The 20,239-nt window shown below is 40.0% G+C and overlaps 1 protein-coding gene across 3 annotated transcripts in view; it reads right to left on the minus strand.

Annotated features, from left to right (window-relative positions):
- The window catches only part of magi3b (membrane associated guanylate kinase, WW and PDZ domain containing 3b), a 126,024-nt gene that overhangs the window by 31,996 nt on the left and 73,789 nt on the right, over positions 1 to 20,239 (minus strand). For all 3 annotated transcript variants that reach the window (XM_080892210.1, XM_080892209.1, XM_080892211.1), the window contains exon 2: positions 7,572 to 7,688. In XM_080892210.1, the coding sequence (XP_080748336.1) occupies positions 7,572 to 7,688 (117 nt within the window). The remainder of the gene's footprint in view (positions 1 to 7,571; positions 7,689 to 20,239) is intronic.

Here is a 20,239-nt window from a genome sequence, read left to right on the forward strand (position 1 = left end):
GTGCCAATATAATAAGGGCTCGCTCATGTTTTGAGGGTGCAGATGAATGAAAGTGGCAAATCCAAACAGAACTTTGCAGCATCTTGCCATATTTTTCTTTTGAACACAAGGGTTGGAGACTGCTAAACTAACGGCAGGAAGCCCCCCCCCCCCTCCAAAAAAGATACTATAATGAAAAAGGTTAAGTGGATATACTGCAGTTAATTGCCCAGCAATACACAGCAGGAATGTATTTGGATCATGGCACATAGCAGAGGGGAGAGTCTCCTCTATTCAAATTCGGGCTGTACCGAGTGACATTTTCTCAGGCTCTGGAGCTTCAGTGGGAATCAACAGCAAGTAATAAAAGATTCAGGACATGTGTCTCCTGGTTTAATTAAAGGCAACAATTGTACAACTGTAATCTGACAAAATCACTAGACACACAAGAAAAAGGCAACAGTAGTGCCGTGACTTCTAAAGTCAAAATGACACCAGTTTTTGGGGTTACATAAAGTTTAAAAAGTACAAAAAAATGGCATCATGGTCTCTGAAGCACCCTTCAGTTTTTACTTGATTATTTTTCCTTGTTGTCTTGTTTTTTGTTAGCTCCTGTTTTATTTTAGTTGTGGATCTCTGGTATTTCTTTTTTGTTTTTCCCTCATTTGCTGTAGCCTGCCCTGCCCTCATTAATTTCACTGTGATTGTTTTCACCTGCATCCAGTCAGCCCTGTGTGCGTATGCAGTTTAATCTGTTCCCCTGTAAATTTGTCTATTTACCTTCAGTTTGACCTTCTTGTACTCACATATTTCAAAAGCTTTTCTGGGTTCTAGTTTTGTTTTTATCAGCCCTGTGGAGTCATTAAAGCTCACCTTTTGTTAGTTAGACCTATTTATTCATTTCAATTTTGTAACCTGAGGTCAAGAAAATGTTTCAACACCATCTGCTGCATGTGCTTTGGATGGTGCTAGAGGTATTGTAAACAATAGTAAGGGAGCTGCTTGTCTGGTCAAACTATATAAATAAAGCTTATAATTAGGGCTGAATCCGATGACCCAGAACCTTCACTTTCTTATGCTGCAATAGGCCTAGGTTCCTGGTGGCTTCCCATGATACACTGACTGTTTCTTCCTTATTCAGGTTTGTGTTTATACACCACTTTACTTTTAATCATTAGGTTCTGTCTCTCTTCCACAGTATGTCTCTTGCTCTGCCTCCCTCCCCACCCCACCAGCAGATGGCCGCCCCTCATTGAGCCTGGTTCTGCTGGAAGTTTCTTCCTCTTAAAAGGGAGTTTTTCCTTTCCACTGTTGCCGAGTGCTTTCATACAGTGGATCGTCTTGTTTGATTGTTGGGGTTTTCTCTGTATTATTGTAGGGTTTTTACCATACAATATGAAGTGCATTGAAGGTTTTTGTTGTGCATACAAATGGTGCAAAATGCAGCTGCTCACATTTGAACAAGTACTTGGAAATTTGAGCACATTACCCCTATATTGAGATCTCTTCATTGACTACCATGTCAGGTTTGAGCAGATTTTAAGGTCCTGCTGCTCACCTACAAGGCTTTAAATGGACTGGCACCTTCATACCTCTCCGACCTTTTACACCTTTATGTTCCATCTCGTGCTCTACGATCTCAGGACTCTGGCCTTCTAAAGGTTCCTAGAGCCAGAAAAAAAGACAATTGGAGAGCGTGCTTTTTCTTTTCGTGCCCCATTTTTGTGGAACCTCCTCCTTCAAGATATTAGGCAGGCATGCTCTGTGGGGGTTTTTAAAACTAAGTTGAAGACACATTTGTTTACCCTATCCTACATGTCTTAATTCTTTACCTTCTTTTTAAAAAAAAAAAAATTCTTACTGTTTTTAACTTGTATTGTGTTTTCTACTTGTATCGCTATGTATCGCTTTTATTTATTTATCTTTTTAGTTTCAAATAGCTGTACAGGACTTTGTTTAAAAGCGCTTTATAAATAAAGTTATTATTATTATCGAAGGGTTTTGTTGTGATTTAAATAAATAAAATTTAAAAAAATTAAAATCACACCAAGCATCTCTGAAATCTCTGAAAAAGTAAATTCAGAGATGTGCCCTGGGTAGGGACTAGGGAGATCTATGTCATGTGCTTTTGGCACAGCATTGCTTGTTCAAAAGGTTCCTAGATCTGCAGCTACATGTCTTTTTGAAAAAATAAAAAGCTACTTAGTATTGTGACAAAGTCACTGAGTAGGCAAAGATGAGGTGACCTGAAGAGTGATGATCCCTGCCTGGAGTAAGAGACAGATGAGACAGGTAAGTCCGGTGCCCAAGCTTAGATGGTTTACATTTACACTAAATTCTGACCCCCAAAAATAAAAACCAAATATCTGAAGCTTTTATCTTTAAAACTGCTGGTTGATTACAAACCTGACAATGACAACAAGTCACATGCATACACTCCATTTATAATACAAACTAAACTTCACTTCACTGGCATTGTTAGGCAGATTTGTCCTTGGTACAAAGCCAGTTTCCTGTCACTATGACGGACAAGCTGCTGGCTTTAGCGTTGCATTTAACATTCAGGATGGTGTCAACGCTCTCATAAAACTCTTATTAGAAATTGAATGACCATTTCCTAAAATGTCAAACTATTCTTTTTATTTTATGGTTATGAGTAGTGGTTCAGAGCTGTGCGCCTGTCTATCTTGGTTAGAAAAAAAACCTGTCACCTTGGTCTTCCAAGGTCTAACTGCTGAGACCTATTTTCTGAACCGTCTGGACTCGAGGTTGCCACAATGGGAACTTCAGAGGTAGTCAGTCAGAAGTGGCAGGCCATAAATTTAACATGTTGAGTTCGTGCACAGTTTTATGATGGTACTTCAAACAAGGGTGGCTTAGGGCTTTGATGTTGAAATTGAAAGAAAGAAAGAACAGGGAAAGCAAAAGGGATCATCACAAATCCAAACTCTGTTGGTATTTCTGCAGAAAAAATCGCCTTTGAGAAAATATACTTTGGCAAACTCTGTCACTTAGCTATCTGCTGATGTCTTTTTGTAAAACAGACTACCCTATATTGCCATATAAAAAGTAAATGCATAACAGCTCCTTTATCTACCTTCTACCAGTATTGATTTAATGGGAAATTGTGAAAATCAGTTGATGAGGAGAACAGGGAGGCAGAGCACAAGGAATGAGCTGTCGCCACATTTAGCATGCAGAGAGCGAGGTCAGAATGCTTTTCTCATTTCTCTAATTTGTGGCTCCGTGTCTTGTCTATCCTCCATCCTTCTGCCTGTGACCCGGAAATCAATCTCAGTATGCCACGTTGAAGGATGTCTCATTTCTTTAAATGCACTTGTAGAAGAGAGGAAAGAGGAGGTTTGTCAGAGGAGATGTAATTGACGATGGGCAGGTGTGTCCTTTGTCGAAGTGTTTTTTTTTTACCTCCAGTGTATAAAAGAGATATGACTCACAGCTTGAATATATATAAAAAAAAAACATGAGAGATGGACTGTTTAAATAACTGTTTTGTCAGTTATTTAAGATCAAGCTTTCTACCCTTCACCGTTTGTGCGTGACTAAAAAAGGTACGTATGTTGCGTAAAACATACACTGAACAAAAATATAAACGCAACACTTTTGTTTTTGCTCCCATTCCCCATGGGATGGACGTAGAGACCTAAAATTCATTCCAGATACACAATATAACCATCCCTCCCAAACAGTGGTCACAAATCAGTCCAAATGTGTGGTAGTGGGCACATCTGCTATATTGAGATAATCCATCCCACCTCACAGGTGTGCCACATCAGGATGCTGATCTGACATCAAGAGTAGTGCACAGGTGTACCTCAGACTGCCCACAACAAAAGGCCAACCGGACTTGTCTCAACTCCTCTCTCCTCATAACCTTTCCTTGCCTCCTCTACTCACATCTCTGGTGGGAGGACCTAAGACACAAGGAGAGGAAGCAAGGAAGATGAGCAATCTGGGAAATGAGAAAATGGAGGGATAGTCCAGCAGCATTTGTACATGACACGTTGATCCATCCCTGCATTCCTGTCTGTGCATGTACCTGCACTAGTGCAGTGTGTGTGTGTGTGTGAGTGAGAGAGAGAGAGAGAGAGAGAGAGAGAGAGAGAGAGAGAGAGAGAGAGAGAGAGAGAGAGACGGAGAGTTTGTTTGGCATAAAGCTCTTTCTCCCCATCTCTGATCTTGGTGGGGAGTCAAGGGACCGCTTGTGACCCTGAGCATTCTGTCCTCTTAGAAAACCCTCCTCTTTTTGTTCTCTTCAGAGCACTTGAGAGCCTCCTCCAGCGTTTTTGTAAAGTCCAAATGAGATGGAGCCCGTCCCAAGACCCTGTCAAGGAGGCTCGGGGATTTACCACACACAAACAGCAGAGACTGTGCTCGCGTGTTGTCTCTGTTCCCCCCCTTTTCCTCCATTACAGACCACTCTTCATCGCCTGTCCTCTTCTTTCTGTCTCTTAAAAAATTTGTTTTGTGTTTCATAACTGGCCTAAAAGTAATGCTTGCATTATGAACCTAAAATCTAAAGCTCAGTAGAATTGACCTTATGGTGTTAGTAGGCTGCACAAACAGAATGGCACAGATCAGCTGTAGTTGTGTTAGCGTAGTGCAGTGTGGTGGTAGTTAACTAAAGTGGACCACTGGCATGGTGACACAAACCAACCGCTAATCCGCCTGCTGTCAGCATGATTGTCACACATGGCTCTCAAATGTGCTTGTTTATCATCAGCTCGTCATGTTCAACACATTCAGCGAATTGTTATGTGTCCTCATTTATAATGCCATAGTGTTACTTATAGGGTAGGAGTACTCACTGCACAACTTTTCACTTTTCTGTGCCAAATATATGACCAGCTGAATCCATGCTGAAGAGTTGCAGGGTGAAATTGCAAGAGCAAAATAACTGCAAAACACAGCAGGGGAGCAGAAGATAGACTATTGCTAAAAAAAAAGCCATTCACACTACTCAACAAAGCAGCTTGTGTTGCTGTTGCACTGCACTATTGTCTGGTATGGTTGATACCAGTGTGGTCACTCTGTATACAGTGAGTAAATACTGAATTGGTGCTGTAAAACCAACCAGTTATTCAATATTGTAATGCTATTCTGGATACATGGAGGATAATATGTGCTACAGTATGCTACTGTAACTGATTCTGGAACAGGTAAAATGTTTTTATGCACCTGACACTGGAATGCCAACACTAGGTTATATACACTGGAGCATTTCAAGGTTATAAACTGCAAAAACGGATCTTTTTTTGTTTGTTTTAAATTATTAGTTGTGGTTCAAATGTTTTTGCTTTTATACATTCAAACCACAATCTAAATAAAGCTGAAAGGAGAGCCAAGGGTAATTGAAACAGAAAAAGAGTAAAAGTGAAACAGAGAGGGTGAAGGATGGGAGACCGAGAGCGAGGGAGTGAATGATGGAGGTGCCGTCACTGTGCAAGTCCCGGACTCTTGCTCATTAAGACAGTAATTCAAGCAGGGGATTAGAGAGTCAGACTCATGCACCGAACCCACTGGCTGCGGATGATGAATGGTGGTCAAAGCCTGTAATATCTCACTGACCGCCGCCGCGGTACATGAAAATATACAACGTCGTGTTTGAACAGGTAGTTAATACTGGGGGTGTGTGGATGGGTGACAGAAAAGAGTCCAAGCATGTTATGTTGTGTGTGTGTGTGTGTGTGTGTGTGTGTGTGTGTGTGTGTGTGTGTGTGTGTGTGTGTGTGTGTGTGTGTGTGTGTGTGTGTGTGCAGAGAAGAGCAGGTGAGAGTGACAGGTAGCAGTGCTGGGGGGGAAATTACTGGAATGAGTTTTGTAAAGCTCTTTAATAAACTTCTGTCCATCGAGTGTAACTGACCCAAGATTCTACCAGTGCAGCCAGGTTTTGAGAAGAAAAATTCACAAAGTTCACAAAATGACTGACAGGTATATGAGCGGAATAAACACAAAGAAAAACATAGAAAGACTCAGAAACTGAGTGAGGCGAGGGATGGAAGAAGGATCGTCCTTAAGTAAAATATATATTAAAGGTAAGCAGCTTACTCTCTGAAAATTTTCACACTTGCGCTGCATGACCCCTCTGAACAAAGCAGAGCAACTTCCAGCCCTGAGGGGCGCGAGTGCTGAGATGCTGCGTGTTTGTGACAGGGCTGTGCCTAAGAGTCTGTCATCGCCTCAGCAGAAGTCCCTCTGCACGTGACTTAAACCTTGACTACACCCAATTACGGCATTTCTCTGAGCAGAGTCAGTGTTCAGCATGACGTGGTAAATATTTAGGCCAATATATCTGTGCAAACATTACGTCAGACTTACAGACACCGTGTCAGAGTCACGTCTCCCGTCGATGCAGTTTCACTTCAGCACATCATCTGGTGCCTTAAAATTCTGTGCAGTTTCTCCTTGTGCGTCATTCGACATCAGTGTTTCACCGTTTTACAATAAATTTAATACAAATTTAATACAAATTTTCTAAATGGAAATCTGTTTTTAAATTACAGTAGCAATGCAGACAGATACAGCACAAAAAAAATCCTTTTAAGAAAAGAAATAAAATTGCATTTCTAATTTTAGAGGCGTTCCCATCATTGTGGCAAACAGCCTGCATTTATGCAACCCACACAACCCTTAATCGGGATATTAATTTGCACCTTTGCTGTGCTAACAGCCTCATCTCTAATTTTGGTAATTTCCATGCTTTCATTTAACAAAAACGGCGAACATTCAAGCTTATAAAACCTTTTGAATTATCTACAAAAAGGTTAGAAAATGCAGAGGCGTCAGGCTGCAAATGTGTTCTTCTTTTTCTTAGCTCCTGGAAAGTGACATTTTACCAATGAAAGGTTTCTGTCTGCACGGTAAAAGTGAATTTTACTCGACTAACCCAGTCCAAATCCTGAAGACATTATGAAACATTTCCACTGTTTGGAATTACAGGGATTGTATGTTTTTGGAATATATTAATTTGTAATGAAATGACTAATATTGCTTATAAATATTTTTCCGTTTTTCCACTCAAAATTACTATTACCCAAAAACCCATTCACTGTCCACAGTACCAACCTTTTTATTTACCACTCAATTACTGATTACAGCAAGAATAATAGCTGGTGACGGCCCCGCTGAGTAGAATGTCAGCAAGGAAAAGCAGAGAAGGGGAGGGAAAAAGCAGGAATATTTATGGAAAGAATACGACTTTGATCATTATGATGATACGGCACAGAAGTAAATAAGTTACACGAGGGTTACAGAGATGTCCTTGGCCGGGTTGCTATGGTGACACTGAAATGTGTGTTTTGTAGTGTGTGTGACAGAGAGCTGTGAGTGACTGACAGTGCAGGAGCAGACAGGGTACATATGTGTTTGAGCGCGGTGTGCGTATTCAGGCTTGCGTAATAAAATCAGAACAGGCCTGCTGCTTTTCAGTGCAATATGTTTCCAGCTGTCAGATGCATACAGAACGGCCTCATTGTTCCCATAGGGTGCTTCAGACAAAAGTGCACATGTGCTGAAAATAGGGTAGACTGTACATTCAAACCATGTATAGTGAATGCCATCAATGGTGTACTTACAGGGGATGGTGCGTAGGTAGAGGTTGTCCCGTATAATCTGTTGGAGCTTGTGGTCCAGCGAGCCCTTCTGAAACTGCAGACTGAGGTAGTGGCGCAGGTCCGTGTTCAATACTTTTCCTGCATCAACAGAAGCAGAGGCAAGGAAGGTCAATAAAAACATGTTGGTAGTCTCTCAGAAGAGTTTATGCCTAAAAGGAAATCCATCCAAGTGGCATGTACCCTCACAAAGTAATCAATACAACAAAATGAGATTAAACTGTTTTTCTTGACAAAACTGTAACCCTTTCATGCCTCAACGTAATATTTACGTTTGTTTCTCAGGGAATAAACTGTGTTCTGTGTAATTATTTGATGCAAACTGTGCTAACAAAGAGAAACATGAAATGGAGACGACTTAATAAAGACATGGGTTTTATTTTTAGAACATCATACAAGTTAAAATCAAGGTATAAGAAAAACACTGTCATGAAAGCATGAAGAGCTTAACATGGTTTGACCAATTTACCCAAGAGATGTCTTTTCAGGTGTCAATAATTAAGCAATTAAGCCCATGCAACTCCCTGAACACTCCTGCAGTGATATTGCAAGGCACGGAAAATGGCCAGCTGCAGTCTGCCAGTAGTACTTTAAGTGTAATCATTTGAATTCAGTTAGGTGTATTTTGATTCATTCTATATAGACAGTATACAGACAGTATAAAGGGACACGCTAACGAATGAATGGTAGCTTACATTAATCAATGAAAGGGCAGTACAGAGGTTAGCAAGCAGTTTCCTACTTAACAGTTTTTTAAATTTTGATACTCTGGGTTAATTGTAAGACCCTCCCTGAATGAATGAGGTTAAATTAATGAAACAAAATGTAAAGATCATTTGGTAAACTCAAAATTCACAAGGGGCAAGGGAAAACAAAGTCAGAAACTGACAGAATATATTCTTATGTGGAGAGTATGTGAGACCACCTGTCCTTTCAAGCTGAGAGCTTAAATCCTTGTTGATTTGCCTTCTAAGTCCAGGTCGATTACACAATTGAAAATGTAACTGAGGGGGAGAACAAAGGTTAAACTGATTATTAAACTTTGATCTCTTCTGTGAAATTCACTGTAATCATTTAGGATGATTGGGGATTTGGAGTACAAAAGAGACTATAGAGGGATTTCTGGCCTAGAAACACTTAAAAAATTGATTGCAAAGCTGCAGTAGATTACATCTCTGACTGTTTGTTGCATTCTGAGTAATCGGAACAAACTGGACCGAGCTGAATCCATTCATCCGAGGCAACAAATCGGAAATCCAAACCGCTAAGAGACAGTTGATAACAACTGTGCCTGTTGCTCGGTGGTCTTTACAGTTTCAATAACCTCGCACAAGACTCATAAACGTTTTTACCAAAGACACGCAATGCCACAACCTCCAAGAAGCAAGACACCAGAGATTTTCATAAGAAGATCTGAAAAGATTTCGCCTTTGCTCTCAACTCCCAGAAGCCTTTGAAAAAACAAAGAAAGTTCATGCAAAGTTTGAGGCAGAGGAAGACTTCTGAGTCGTCATACACAAGCAGGGAAAAAAAACTTTTTCTTTGAAAGAACATGATGAGGAGTTTGGAAAACAGGAAGAGATCTTCGTTGCCTGCAAGCCCTCATCCTCCTCATCTCTTGACAGAGAGAGTAGGCTTTGAAACAGCGTGACTACGGAGAAGTAATCATTTTCCCCCCATTTCACTTCTATTCTCTCTTCGTGTCTTTCCCCTCTTTGTGGTGCACACAGCCCAAACTCTGCTCAGCATGACACTGTTCTGCATTGCTATGAATACCAATCATAAGGACTAAAGATGAGATCTCGCTACTGTAGATGCAGTATATGTACTAATAGAGAGGGGAGAGGCACTAGACTAAGGAGGGGTGATAGAATAATGATGAGCTTTGGGTATATTTCCATAAGCTTACTCAACCCTCAAATCCTCTTTTCCTCATCAGCTCGTGACAGAAGCCAACACAGGCCATTATTGTGACAGCGCAGCTTTCCGATTATTTTGTGTTCTAAACTTACTCTCATTCCAGGTTTTGGAGGCTACTGACTCAAATCAAAATGCCCCTCATGTCCAGAGGCCTTGCTGCCATCTGACAGAGTTTTAGGAGCTGTCATCCCGCCGGGCTTGGCTTTTCAGAATAAAGGTTGCATGTTCTCCGTCTGCCTCTCCAAAGAGGGCTGCATTACAGCTGGTCTAGCAGACAGACAGATTGAAACTGGTGAACCAAGGCCCAATCTGGAAACTTCATCTCAAAACTGTCCCAGAATATCCTTTTCAGCTTGCACACATGGGAATTAATAGGGAAGTGAGGCTTTTTCAGCAAACTACATGTGCTCCATATGCTCACTGACAGCTCATAACTTAGTATATAGATAAAGAAATTCAGCAAATTTAAATTCAAATCACTAAAACTGCTTCTTCTTAAAACTGGAGCATTGCCACTTTTTGGCAGTTAAACCTGCAACAGCTAGACTATTACTGAAATGTCAGTTTGGTTTTCAGAGAAGGGAACTTACAGGAGTATCAGATTAACTCAAATTATTCACAGCTAAGATAAGCCTAAAGTGATAAAAGCAGTTAAATGTATGGCTGAAAGATGCTTTCTGCTTTCTTTGATGACTGGATGGCTTGCATAGCAAAAAAGTGCAGATTTCAGACAATTCATAACCATCAGAAATGTTCAAGAATCTACAACCTTTAATATTTGATTATGATTTTTAACTAAATCATGCAAATGCCTTGGTTAGGATGCTATAATTCATATTTTTTCCTATGACTGGGTTTTTTCCTTTCATTTCCTCCCTGATGTAGCGTCCTTTTAAATTTTCTTCCAGGAGTATGAGGACTGTTTTCATTGTCTTCAAGATTCATTGTTCAAGTTGTGGGAATGTCTGAGGGTCCATTCAGACTTTGCATGTAACACTGGACTTCACAGATCAGCTCCACTAGACTAATTGTGTCATCATTCCTTATTCTCAAAACCTCCCCGCGCTCAAGACTTTCACATCAAATATTAGTCTGCATATTGAACCCTTAATTGTAGGTTAACTGTGCATTTGGGATGATGAAACTCACTCTTTGATGATGAAGAAAGTCTTCTCACAACTGTCAACTTCTCACTGTAATGCTTCATCATGCCTCAACAATCAAAGGAGAACAATCCTCAACAAACACATATACAGATGCAGTGAAGATACTAGGTGTGAATGTGCCATAATGTAAGACAGTTGAGTAGCCACTGGATAAATAAAAGGGCAAAAATGCATGCACTCCCAGGCACACATACCCGCTGCTCTGATCTGTTTACTTCAGTACGAGTACAGTGCTACAGTGCGGCCTTTGTGGTTTCCTGGGTCCTGTCAGACACTGTTAGCGAGTCTGTCACATCAGAGAAGTTCCTCATTGCACCTCCCCATAGATAACATTGCTATTGTAGCAGGCCTCATTTTTCTGTGACAGGGCTTCAATGGGCTTTATTGTACCCCATCAGCCATCCACTCAGTTGGAGGTTATTTCTCTACAGTGAGCCAAAAAGATGAGCAAACTGTACAGTAGCTGTCTACAAAAGAAAATAATAAGGGGAAAAAATTGATCTAATTTCTGTCGAATTTCTTTTATTTAAAATGATTGTTTCCTCAATTTTGACAGTCCCCCCCTCCATTGCATTGTTCACTGCGCTGCAGTCAAACTGATGGTAGGAAATCGGACCTAATTTATTTCTTGTCAGTTATATTGTGACATGTGTTCGCAGGCTTCCGCCCATTTTGGATGAGAGTAGTCTAATCAAATGGACATATCCCTTAAATATTAAGCTGTTGCTTCACATCCCACTCTTCTCACGAATCCTTTCATCTGCTACCTTGTCATTTTTTCATGAAGTAATGGCAGAGGATGTGTCAGAAAAGAGCAAGGTCACCCACGGGAATCCTTCAGCTGCGTGTTGCATCAGCAGTACTGTTTTCTCTCCGAAACTCAAAGAAAATATCTGCACTCGCTCTGCAGAAACAGAAGCGGTGCCTGGCACCCCTAGTGAAGCGACAGACTGTTAACATCCTCACATAGACCAACACCACACTCAGAAGCCACAGAATTAGATTAACACTCGAAGCTCAAGACATAACTCTTTCTCACACACACGTCATGCATCTGTTTGAGGAGATTTGTTCAGCGAATTGCAAATTCCAGTCCGCATATTATACAAAAATGCAGACTGTGAAAATTATTATGTAAGCCTGACAAAACGTCATGTCACTTTTAAACTGAAGTACTGAGACAAGCAATTAAGAAAGAGAAAAAACCATTAGTTACATTAGTGATATTCATTTCATTCCAGTGTGATGTAATCTGATGGTGTTCCAACTCTCTAAGTATGCTTCATGTACTTCTAAAGCAGCTAACCATTTGTTATTAAAAACTGTACTCTATATTACATATTATCTGTAGGTTACTGTAAGTTCAAATCACTTTTTAAATTTATTAATAAGATATGCACATTTTGACCAATGATTTGATTATGATGTAATCACTGAATTGCAAGCTTTAGGTTTTCTGATGAAACAAGACAGAATAACCACAGCCTGCTGTTGGAAAAATACACTTTTTTCCTTCCTGGGGGAATAAATGAGAAGATGTCTCTATCTTTAAGATTAAGATGAAGCTTCTACCAGCAGATAGTTAGCTAGGGCAATGGTTAAATGGTCACCTCAAACCTTATTAAAACATAATATATTTTTCATTTAATCCATACAAATAACAACTTGTACAAGTTTTTTAAGGATACAAGTGGCCCCGCAGCAGTTATTACCTCCCCTTTACCATAGAGACGTGACAGGCTATCAATCATCTCATTAAAATATTGACAAATACATAAATAAATGCCTGGCATGTTTTAAAATGCATGATATTGTGTTTCTCTTTAAGCACAGTGAAAGTTGAGCAAATGCCTGGAGTCAGTTGTGACATTTCATTCTGAGGCCTTCTCCCTTAGGGAGAAGTCCACTGGGAGGTCATTATCTCTGTTGTCTGTCACTTAATTAACTGACATCTGAATAAGGAATATGTCGTCAGGTCTTGAGCTGTTCTTTGACACCTCTCTCTATACACTGATGGAAACACAAGGCATGAATTCCCCCAAGACACATATATGCTATGCGAATGCAAAAAAATACCTCAACCCATGAATTGGATAACTGAAGATGACCACCAGAAAAAAGGAGCAAACAGTCCACGTAAAATGGTTAAAATAGATGAGAAAGTGGCAAAAAGTGAATAAACGGTTAAACCACCTAAAAAATTTAGGTATCAATTAAAATTATTGGCTGAAAGCATGATAGACTAATATTAGAAATACTGTAGTAGTACAGGAAAAGAAAGTACAGTAAATCTATCAGCAACCTTAGCAAACAGCATACACACTAAACATAACATATGGGTTAATTGGTCATTAAGAATACTAAAACAGAAAGAAATGGAAATTGTACTGCACATGAAAAACTAAAAGTAGTCAAGAATACATTTTAACAAAATTGTTTTCAGTAAACATGCTTTTGGTACTTCAAATGAAACAGGTTGGGAACATCTCCTATAGTGTAAATTTATTCACTGGTTAGTTTAGCAATACACCTGGAGACAGGAAAAAATAGCTTGACTCTGTTAACAGATTTTATCATAACAGTGACCAGTTACTATGTCAGGCAACCAGAAGAGGCTCCAGGTATCGCTCATCGCAGCTAAGAAGTAGTTTAGCAGGTAAAACCTAGTATGAAGGGGTTTACAGGGTTAATCAACATCTAAAACATTAATTAGTCGCATGCCCTGACCCAACAGTGAATAGTGTCAGCTGCCACTCCATCCCACCCACCCGCTTCCACATCACCTGCTGGTTTTTGCCAGTGTTTGCTTAAAACACAAAATGCTTATAATCCAACCACTGGTTTGTTATTGAAGTACAAAATGTTATGTTATAATGAAGAGAAAGCCAGAACTACAAAGACACAGCTCAGCGTTTCACTTCTCCCACTATAATAATTGTACATATTGTATGTAATCGAAAGGTGACAGATAAAAATGAAATAATACTGAGTTGTGTGGATCTATTACTGTGTAGGGGGCATTTTACTGACATGGTTCGAATCCCCTACAGTCTGGGAAGAAAGGGTTACTGATAAAGCAATCAAGTTTTTTTTCAGAGTGATCTCCTTTATCCTTTGATGAAACATTCCCATCAAATAATGATGATGATGATCTCTTACAGGAAAACAACATTCTCATGATGTGTATGACAATTATGTGAATGAAATGCTATGGCATTGCAGTTACCACATCTGATACCAGCTGAATAACTGGGAGATTCGGACTAAACATGTTTGTATACAGTGTTCTGCACCACTATCATCAAAGCACCAAAGAGAGAAGATCTTTGGATAGCATGGTGTTTGATCCCTCCAGTCTCCAAACTCAATTAAACAAACACCCCTGCATGGGTTCTTCCAATATTGAAACCTGTCTCATGTTGTGTATTTGTCTTGCTCCAGTTAAAAGGAAATAAATAATGGGGAAAATTTATATGCAGGTTTAAAGACAGTAAATATATGCACTTTACTAAGTGCACATAGAAAATTCAGTATTAAAATGTATGCATAAAGAGCCCGAAAATCCATGCAATATGTAAATGCACCACATATAAAATATGATAAAGACATACTTTGTGCTATTTGGACTCTTCCCTACATTCTGAGATTTAATCTTAGGTGCTTCTTACACTCTTCACTTTTAATTCACTCTCTCTAATGCTCTCCTGCACCCATAGTTCAGGGAAGCTTGATCTTTCTAGTCCCTTTAGCCTTCCCTACCCATTCATCATGTGATGTATGACAAGTCACCGACATCCTCTGACATCAAGCTTGCCTCTATCTCCTGTGGCACTTGGTCAAAGAGAGTTTGCTACAGCATCAACACCTGCAAGACCTCTGGTTTGGCTCCCCTCATAGTTCTCATAAATTTCCTGGACTGACAGAGCGCCACCCCCTTCCCCTAACCTTGCAGCTTCTTGTGGCCATTTTAGGGGACAAAACTGCCCGAGGGAACTTCTGAGGGGCAAGTTTAGCAAAGAGCCTCGCCTCAATTTTTCAGACAGTTGTCCGTGGGACTAGGATCTCGCTGACTCCGTCGAGAGAAGCGGTGTGCCATAAACCCGGCTTATGATCTCACACCTCACACAGAACCGTCAGATGAATTATCTTCACTTATATAACTGGCATGTGGAGTGTTACTACGGCTGGAGGATTCTGTAATAGAGGGACATGATGGGCCACTCTGTAGCCATGTTTTTCAGTCTGTCTGCTTGGCTGGCTGGCTACAGAGCTATGCAAAGTTAAACAGGCAGTGGTCTCACATGCCCAAACCACTCTCCGCACACTTCATTTCACCTCATTTTCACAGTGTGCCCACACCGGGACAGAAGTCTGACATAAGCAGCTTAGAGGGATGAACTAAAAGAGGAGTGGAGAGAGGGCATGGGGAGGCAACAAGAAAAAAATGGAAAAACAAAAAAATTTAGCAGGCGATTAGATTTGTATATTTGACGATGTCAGGACTTCATTTAAAAGAAACTATTTAAAGGCAGTGCTTAATTTTTTCAGATTTTATTTTTGTGACAGAGACAAGCACATACTCATATGGAGGCAGTGTGTAGACGGTGTGTGCACTTTTAAGTAGACTGCAAATAAAATCAACAAAGCCGATATATTAGCTGATATATTATGAATATTTTGAAATCCAAATACATGATTTATTATATGAGGTAATGAGAAGTTAAGCACTCTCAATATCAAAAAGGCAAAAGTTAAAAGTGAAGCTCACATCCCATATGTAACATAAACCTGGGCTGCGGCCCCTCGACAATAAAGACTACAAATATTCCCTTGTATGATCATAGCATGACACATTTCCAACCCACTAATCTTCCAACTACACAGAGAGACATCTGCCTCTGCATTAAAGTTAACTAACCATATGCTTTCCTCTCCTCTGCCCTCCTGCCCCTCCCCTCTCTTGTCCATCACCACACAGGAGATGGAGGAATGACCTTCCTCCTGTAAAGTAAAGGCAAGATCAGACCAACTCAGCAGAAGTGCAGTGGTGGGAGTGAGCTGGGGTGTGCGAATTAACAGCAGCATCAACAGCCGCAGTGCTGTGATAATGTGAGGCGGGAGATGTCCTGGTCCCAGAGAGACGGGGGGCAGGGCGGGTGGGAAGTGAAGATAATGAAAAGTGGAAGAAAGAGCATGAAGAAGTGTTGAGAGGAAAGAAGACTTTTAGCCTGCAGGGGCTGAGAGACACACTGTTGCTCTAGTTTACCTATTTTGTTTCCAAAAGCTTCCACCTTTAATTGTAGTTCTCTCTTTTTGCTGTCTCACAGTCCCTCACAGTCTGACTTCTCTTCATCTCATGGCTGTACTTTTAATGAGAAGTCTGTGGACCAAGCCTCTGTTCTATCATTAATGTGGTCTGTGCAGAATGAAGCAGCTGAAGATGTAGACACAGAAATACACAAAAAACACATCTCCTGTAGATCCTCGCTTGGCATCAGAGTCTAGCGTCATGCTCAAGCAACATGTCTTCAATAACAGCGTATTTATTCATTCAACTAAAATCTGCACCACACTGAAAGCAGAACGTCCGTGACGTTGTTCATCCAGCTAATGATCATCATAATTCATTTGCAACCTTGAACTTTAGCATAATTTGGATGAAGGGCTATTTGGTGATCATAACTGGAAGTTTTATAAACATCTGACTAATAATCTCAAAGGAGCAGCAATTCTTGTGAAATGCAGATAACAGATATTCGGATCTTTGGCGATCAATCCAGCGGTGTAGACAATTCACTTAAAACCACAGATGTTAACCTCATGGAGGGAAATTAGTGACATCACTAATGCCATGAAGATTTAACCTTGCGGCATCGTGGATGTCTGCACATCATTTCACAAAACTCTACCAGCTGTTGAGATATTTATGTTACTAGGGCTGCTCAATTAATCGAATTTTAATCACGATTACGATCTGGGCTTTCAACGATCATTAAAAATGACTGAGCCGATTATTAGCCCCTCCCTCATTTATTCGCGACACCTTAAAGGCCGGTCCGTGAAAATATTGTCGGGCATAAACCGTCCGTGGCGCAAAAAAGGTTGGAGACCGCTGATTAAGAGGACCCGAGGGAAGCTCGGAAAGCTAAGCAGGAGTTATTTGGAGAGGAGAGTGACTGCTGTTGGTTGAAAAGAGGTAAAAAAAAAACAACTTCAGTGGTGTTGCACACTATGTTATATTATTTTTTAAAGTCATTGTTAACCCTTTAAATCCGGTCAGAGCAGCACGCTCCGTGTTGTGTAACTATTTTTAAATCCCTGTAGAACCTGAACCGTGTAAGCTAGCGCAATAATTTGTTTTGCATATGAAACCGGAGGAGTTGTACTTACATCTGATGCCATCAGCTTGTCCTCGGTCACGGTTTCCTTCCACATAAAGCTTTGCAAAAATTGCATAAAAAGCGCTTGCAGGAACAAAAACATAATATTCCAGAAACACGCTTTGCCGATCCATCAGCTGTTCGTAACACTTCCCACAGTGAAATGATGCACCTGCTGTTTTCTTTGCAAATTTGCATCATAGGATTGTTTTTTGTTTTTCCTGCAGTATATAAAAACTGTATCTCCAAAATAAAACTATGAAGACACTCAAAATAAATTTCCTGTTGTTGTAAACTATTTTTTGCAACTTTATTGTATTTAAAGTTTTGAGGGATAAACCTCTTAAATTTCTCCAAGTAGAAATATATGTAAACAAAACAAAAGCGATTTTCAATTTTTTTTGTAGTTTATTGCACTTTTTTGCAATTTATGTAATTACTATGGACTTAATGCATACATATTATTAAAATATGGGCTATAACAGTTGTATTGATGTATAGCAACTTGAAATGCTCCCACAAATGGCACTACAGCATGTAAAAAAAATAATATAAGCTCTGGTGGACTTGGTTCTATAGTAGGTCTTAAAGGGTTAAATAAATATCGTCAAATAATCGTGATCTCAATTTCAGTGAAAATAATCGTGATTATCATTTTTGCCATAATCGAGCAGCCCTATATGTTACTTTTATTGCTATAAATGCAAGCAGCACTGCCAGAATTTTCTTTATAAACTGAATCATCTCTTTTTTAATTAATAGCAGCCTTGAGAGCAAGAAAATATTTGCCATATTTTGGATTTGACTGATAAATTTGGATCTATAAGCCTCACCAGCTTTATTTTCTCCTGGCAAAAAATCTGCCCATGTTGTATTTAATATGGTGTTTTGATTTCTGAATAAATCTTGCCAGACTCAGTCTTGACAGCCTTGTTAGCATACCAGCACGGTGAATTTTTTATTGTTCCCAGTGGATCCGATTCTTTCAGCGATGTCTTTTTCTCCCTGCGGTAATGTACATCCTCTGAGCCACTCAGTTTGAAAAGCCAATGGTGTGGCTGATGTGCATTTCTTATTCACTGCCTCTCTTCACTTTACCTGTTTCACATGCAAAACTACATCTGGCATAAATGGATGCAAACACTGTTTCTGCAAGAGAGAAACGAGTTTTCAAGTTATATCTAAAAAAAACAAAAAAAACAAGTGTGACTCAAGTGGGCTGTGTTGTTCTCTGCTTGTGGGACGGTCTGTCTAATCCCAAGCTTGTTGTCAAATCATGTCTCCATAAAAGTGAAGTCATGTTTTTTTTTCTTTTTTTGTGGTGCAAGAGCCAAGCCAGGCATGTTCAATTATTGAAACCCAGGGAAAACTGTAAGAAAGGGAATGTATTAGCAACTGAAATTAGGTGGAAGCCGACTAACATGCTCAGGCAGTCAGAAACATAAAATAAAAGCCTGGGTTCTCATTCTGCATCACCTCAGACCTAATGGCACAGTGTGTTTTCCTCTTTGTCGTGTCAAACCAAGGCACCATAAACAGAAGCAGCTCATAAAGTGCATTGAGAAGGACTCTAGCAGCCACTGTAAGTGCAAACCTGTAACCCTAAGTACTGTTTAGTCAACACGGCATAAAAAATCTGTGCATTATTGCATCTACTGAGCTCATGAGGAATTCTTTTTGATGTTTAATGAGTCTACAGTGAGCAAAAAGATCTGAGTCATCCTTAACCCAAGATGGCTGTCGAGTGCCATAGTCTGCAGCTTTGCCATTAATCCTGCCAGCCACTGGGGAATGGCGAGAGAAATATGGGCTATCACAGTCATCTTCCTCAGTGGTAACTAACAGATAGTCAAACTACAAAGTGCTCATTAATGTGGGTCATAGCAAAGCGAGGGCAGGAAACCGGGAAATCTCTGGCTCACTGTTTCTCTCTCTCTCTGTGAGGAATTTAAGTGACTGACAGATTGACAGAGGAGGATAATATTATTAATTCAACCACATGCACACCCAGAAAAAAGATAAGCTTGAAATAGAACCGTAGTTGTTGCTGTGGTGATGAGATGTGCTAGCTTAGCTGTTTTCAGACAGCAGCCACATCACCAGATTTGGCAGAGAACGAAAACGAAAGAGAGCAAGATTGTGCAAGTGTCACCACAGAGACAGTTAGAATTTGTGTGACACTCAGCACTATTATCCAGTTCATTACAGTGCGTTGTCATTAAGAGCAACTTCCCAACGTCTGGACCAAAGGACTAGTCAATCTAGATGCGTCTGTCATCATATACAGACTGAACAAAAGGTGCAGCTCACCGTCTAATTCTGCTCTCCGGGCAATAACTCTTCTTCCACTTTCTGTTTTATCATTATGACTTCTTGTGGATGACAAAGGTCGTCTTTTCCGTGCTGCCTGAAATGCTAGTCCATCGCCTCCAATACCATGCATTTTACTGTTGAGTGAGCAAAGAGCATCCTGGGGGCACTGGGGCATCTTATGAAAGTGCATTGTGTTGAGAGAGCACAAAGCACAAGTATATTTCACCTTAGACACACATGCACACACCCTCATCCAAGTACAGCATCACGTTCCTAAGATGATCACAACACTTATATATGGCAGCTACATCTGTCTGCCTGTGCTTCTCATGTAAATTTCTAGCCAGTTTATTGCACAGTTGTGCAAAGCGGTTAGACTAGCGGTGTAGCCTTGTTGCTACACCGAGGATGAGGACACGCAACACAAAAAACTATGTTAAGCTTTTCTGAGGCCAATGGTTAGTTTTTAAACAGAGTTTGAATGGAGGAAATATAAATGTCACTATTAGAAACACATCTTTGACCTGTTGGCAATTTATTTAAAGAGTGATCCTTTTTATGAGACAGTTTTGTTATTTCCAGCCATGAGACTCATTATATCAGCCCTTTAGAGGTAATAGGGCTGAAGCATTTTCTTTTTATTACCAGTAAAGCAGCAGAACATTTTTGTGATTATTATTTATTTCTTTTATCAGAAAATGCACACTAATTTCAAGGCAAGGCAACTATCAAAGCTGAAAGATTTAAATTGGAATTTATAATTACATAATGTACAATTAAAAATATTTAGAGCTGTTTTCCTTAAATGGCTTTTAAATGATCTAATTAGTCAAAAGAGATTCAGATCATCTTT

Source organism: Rhamphochromis sp. 'chilingali' (genome assembly GCF_963969265.1).
Source record: "Rhamphochromis sp. 'chilingali' genome assembly, chromosome: 9".
Classification (NCBI taxonomy): domain Eukaryota; kingdom Metazoa; phylum Chordata; class Actinopteri; order Cichliformes; family Cichlidae; genus Rhamphochromis; species Rhamphochromis sp. 'chilingali'.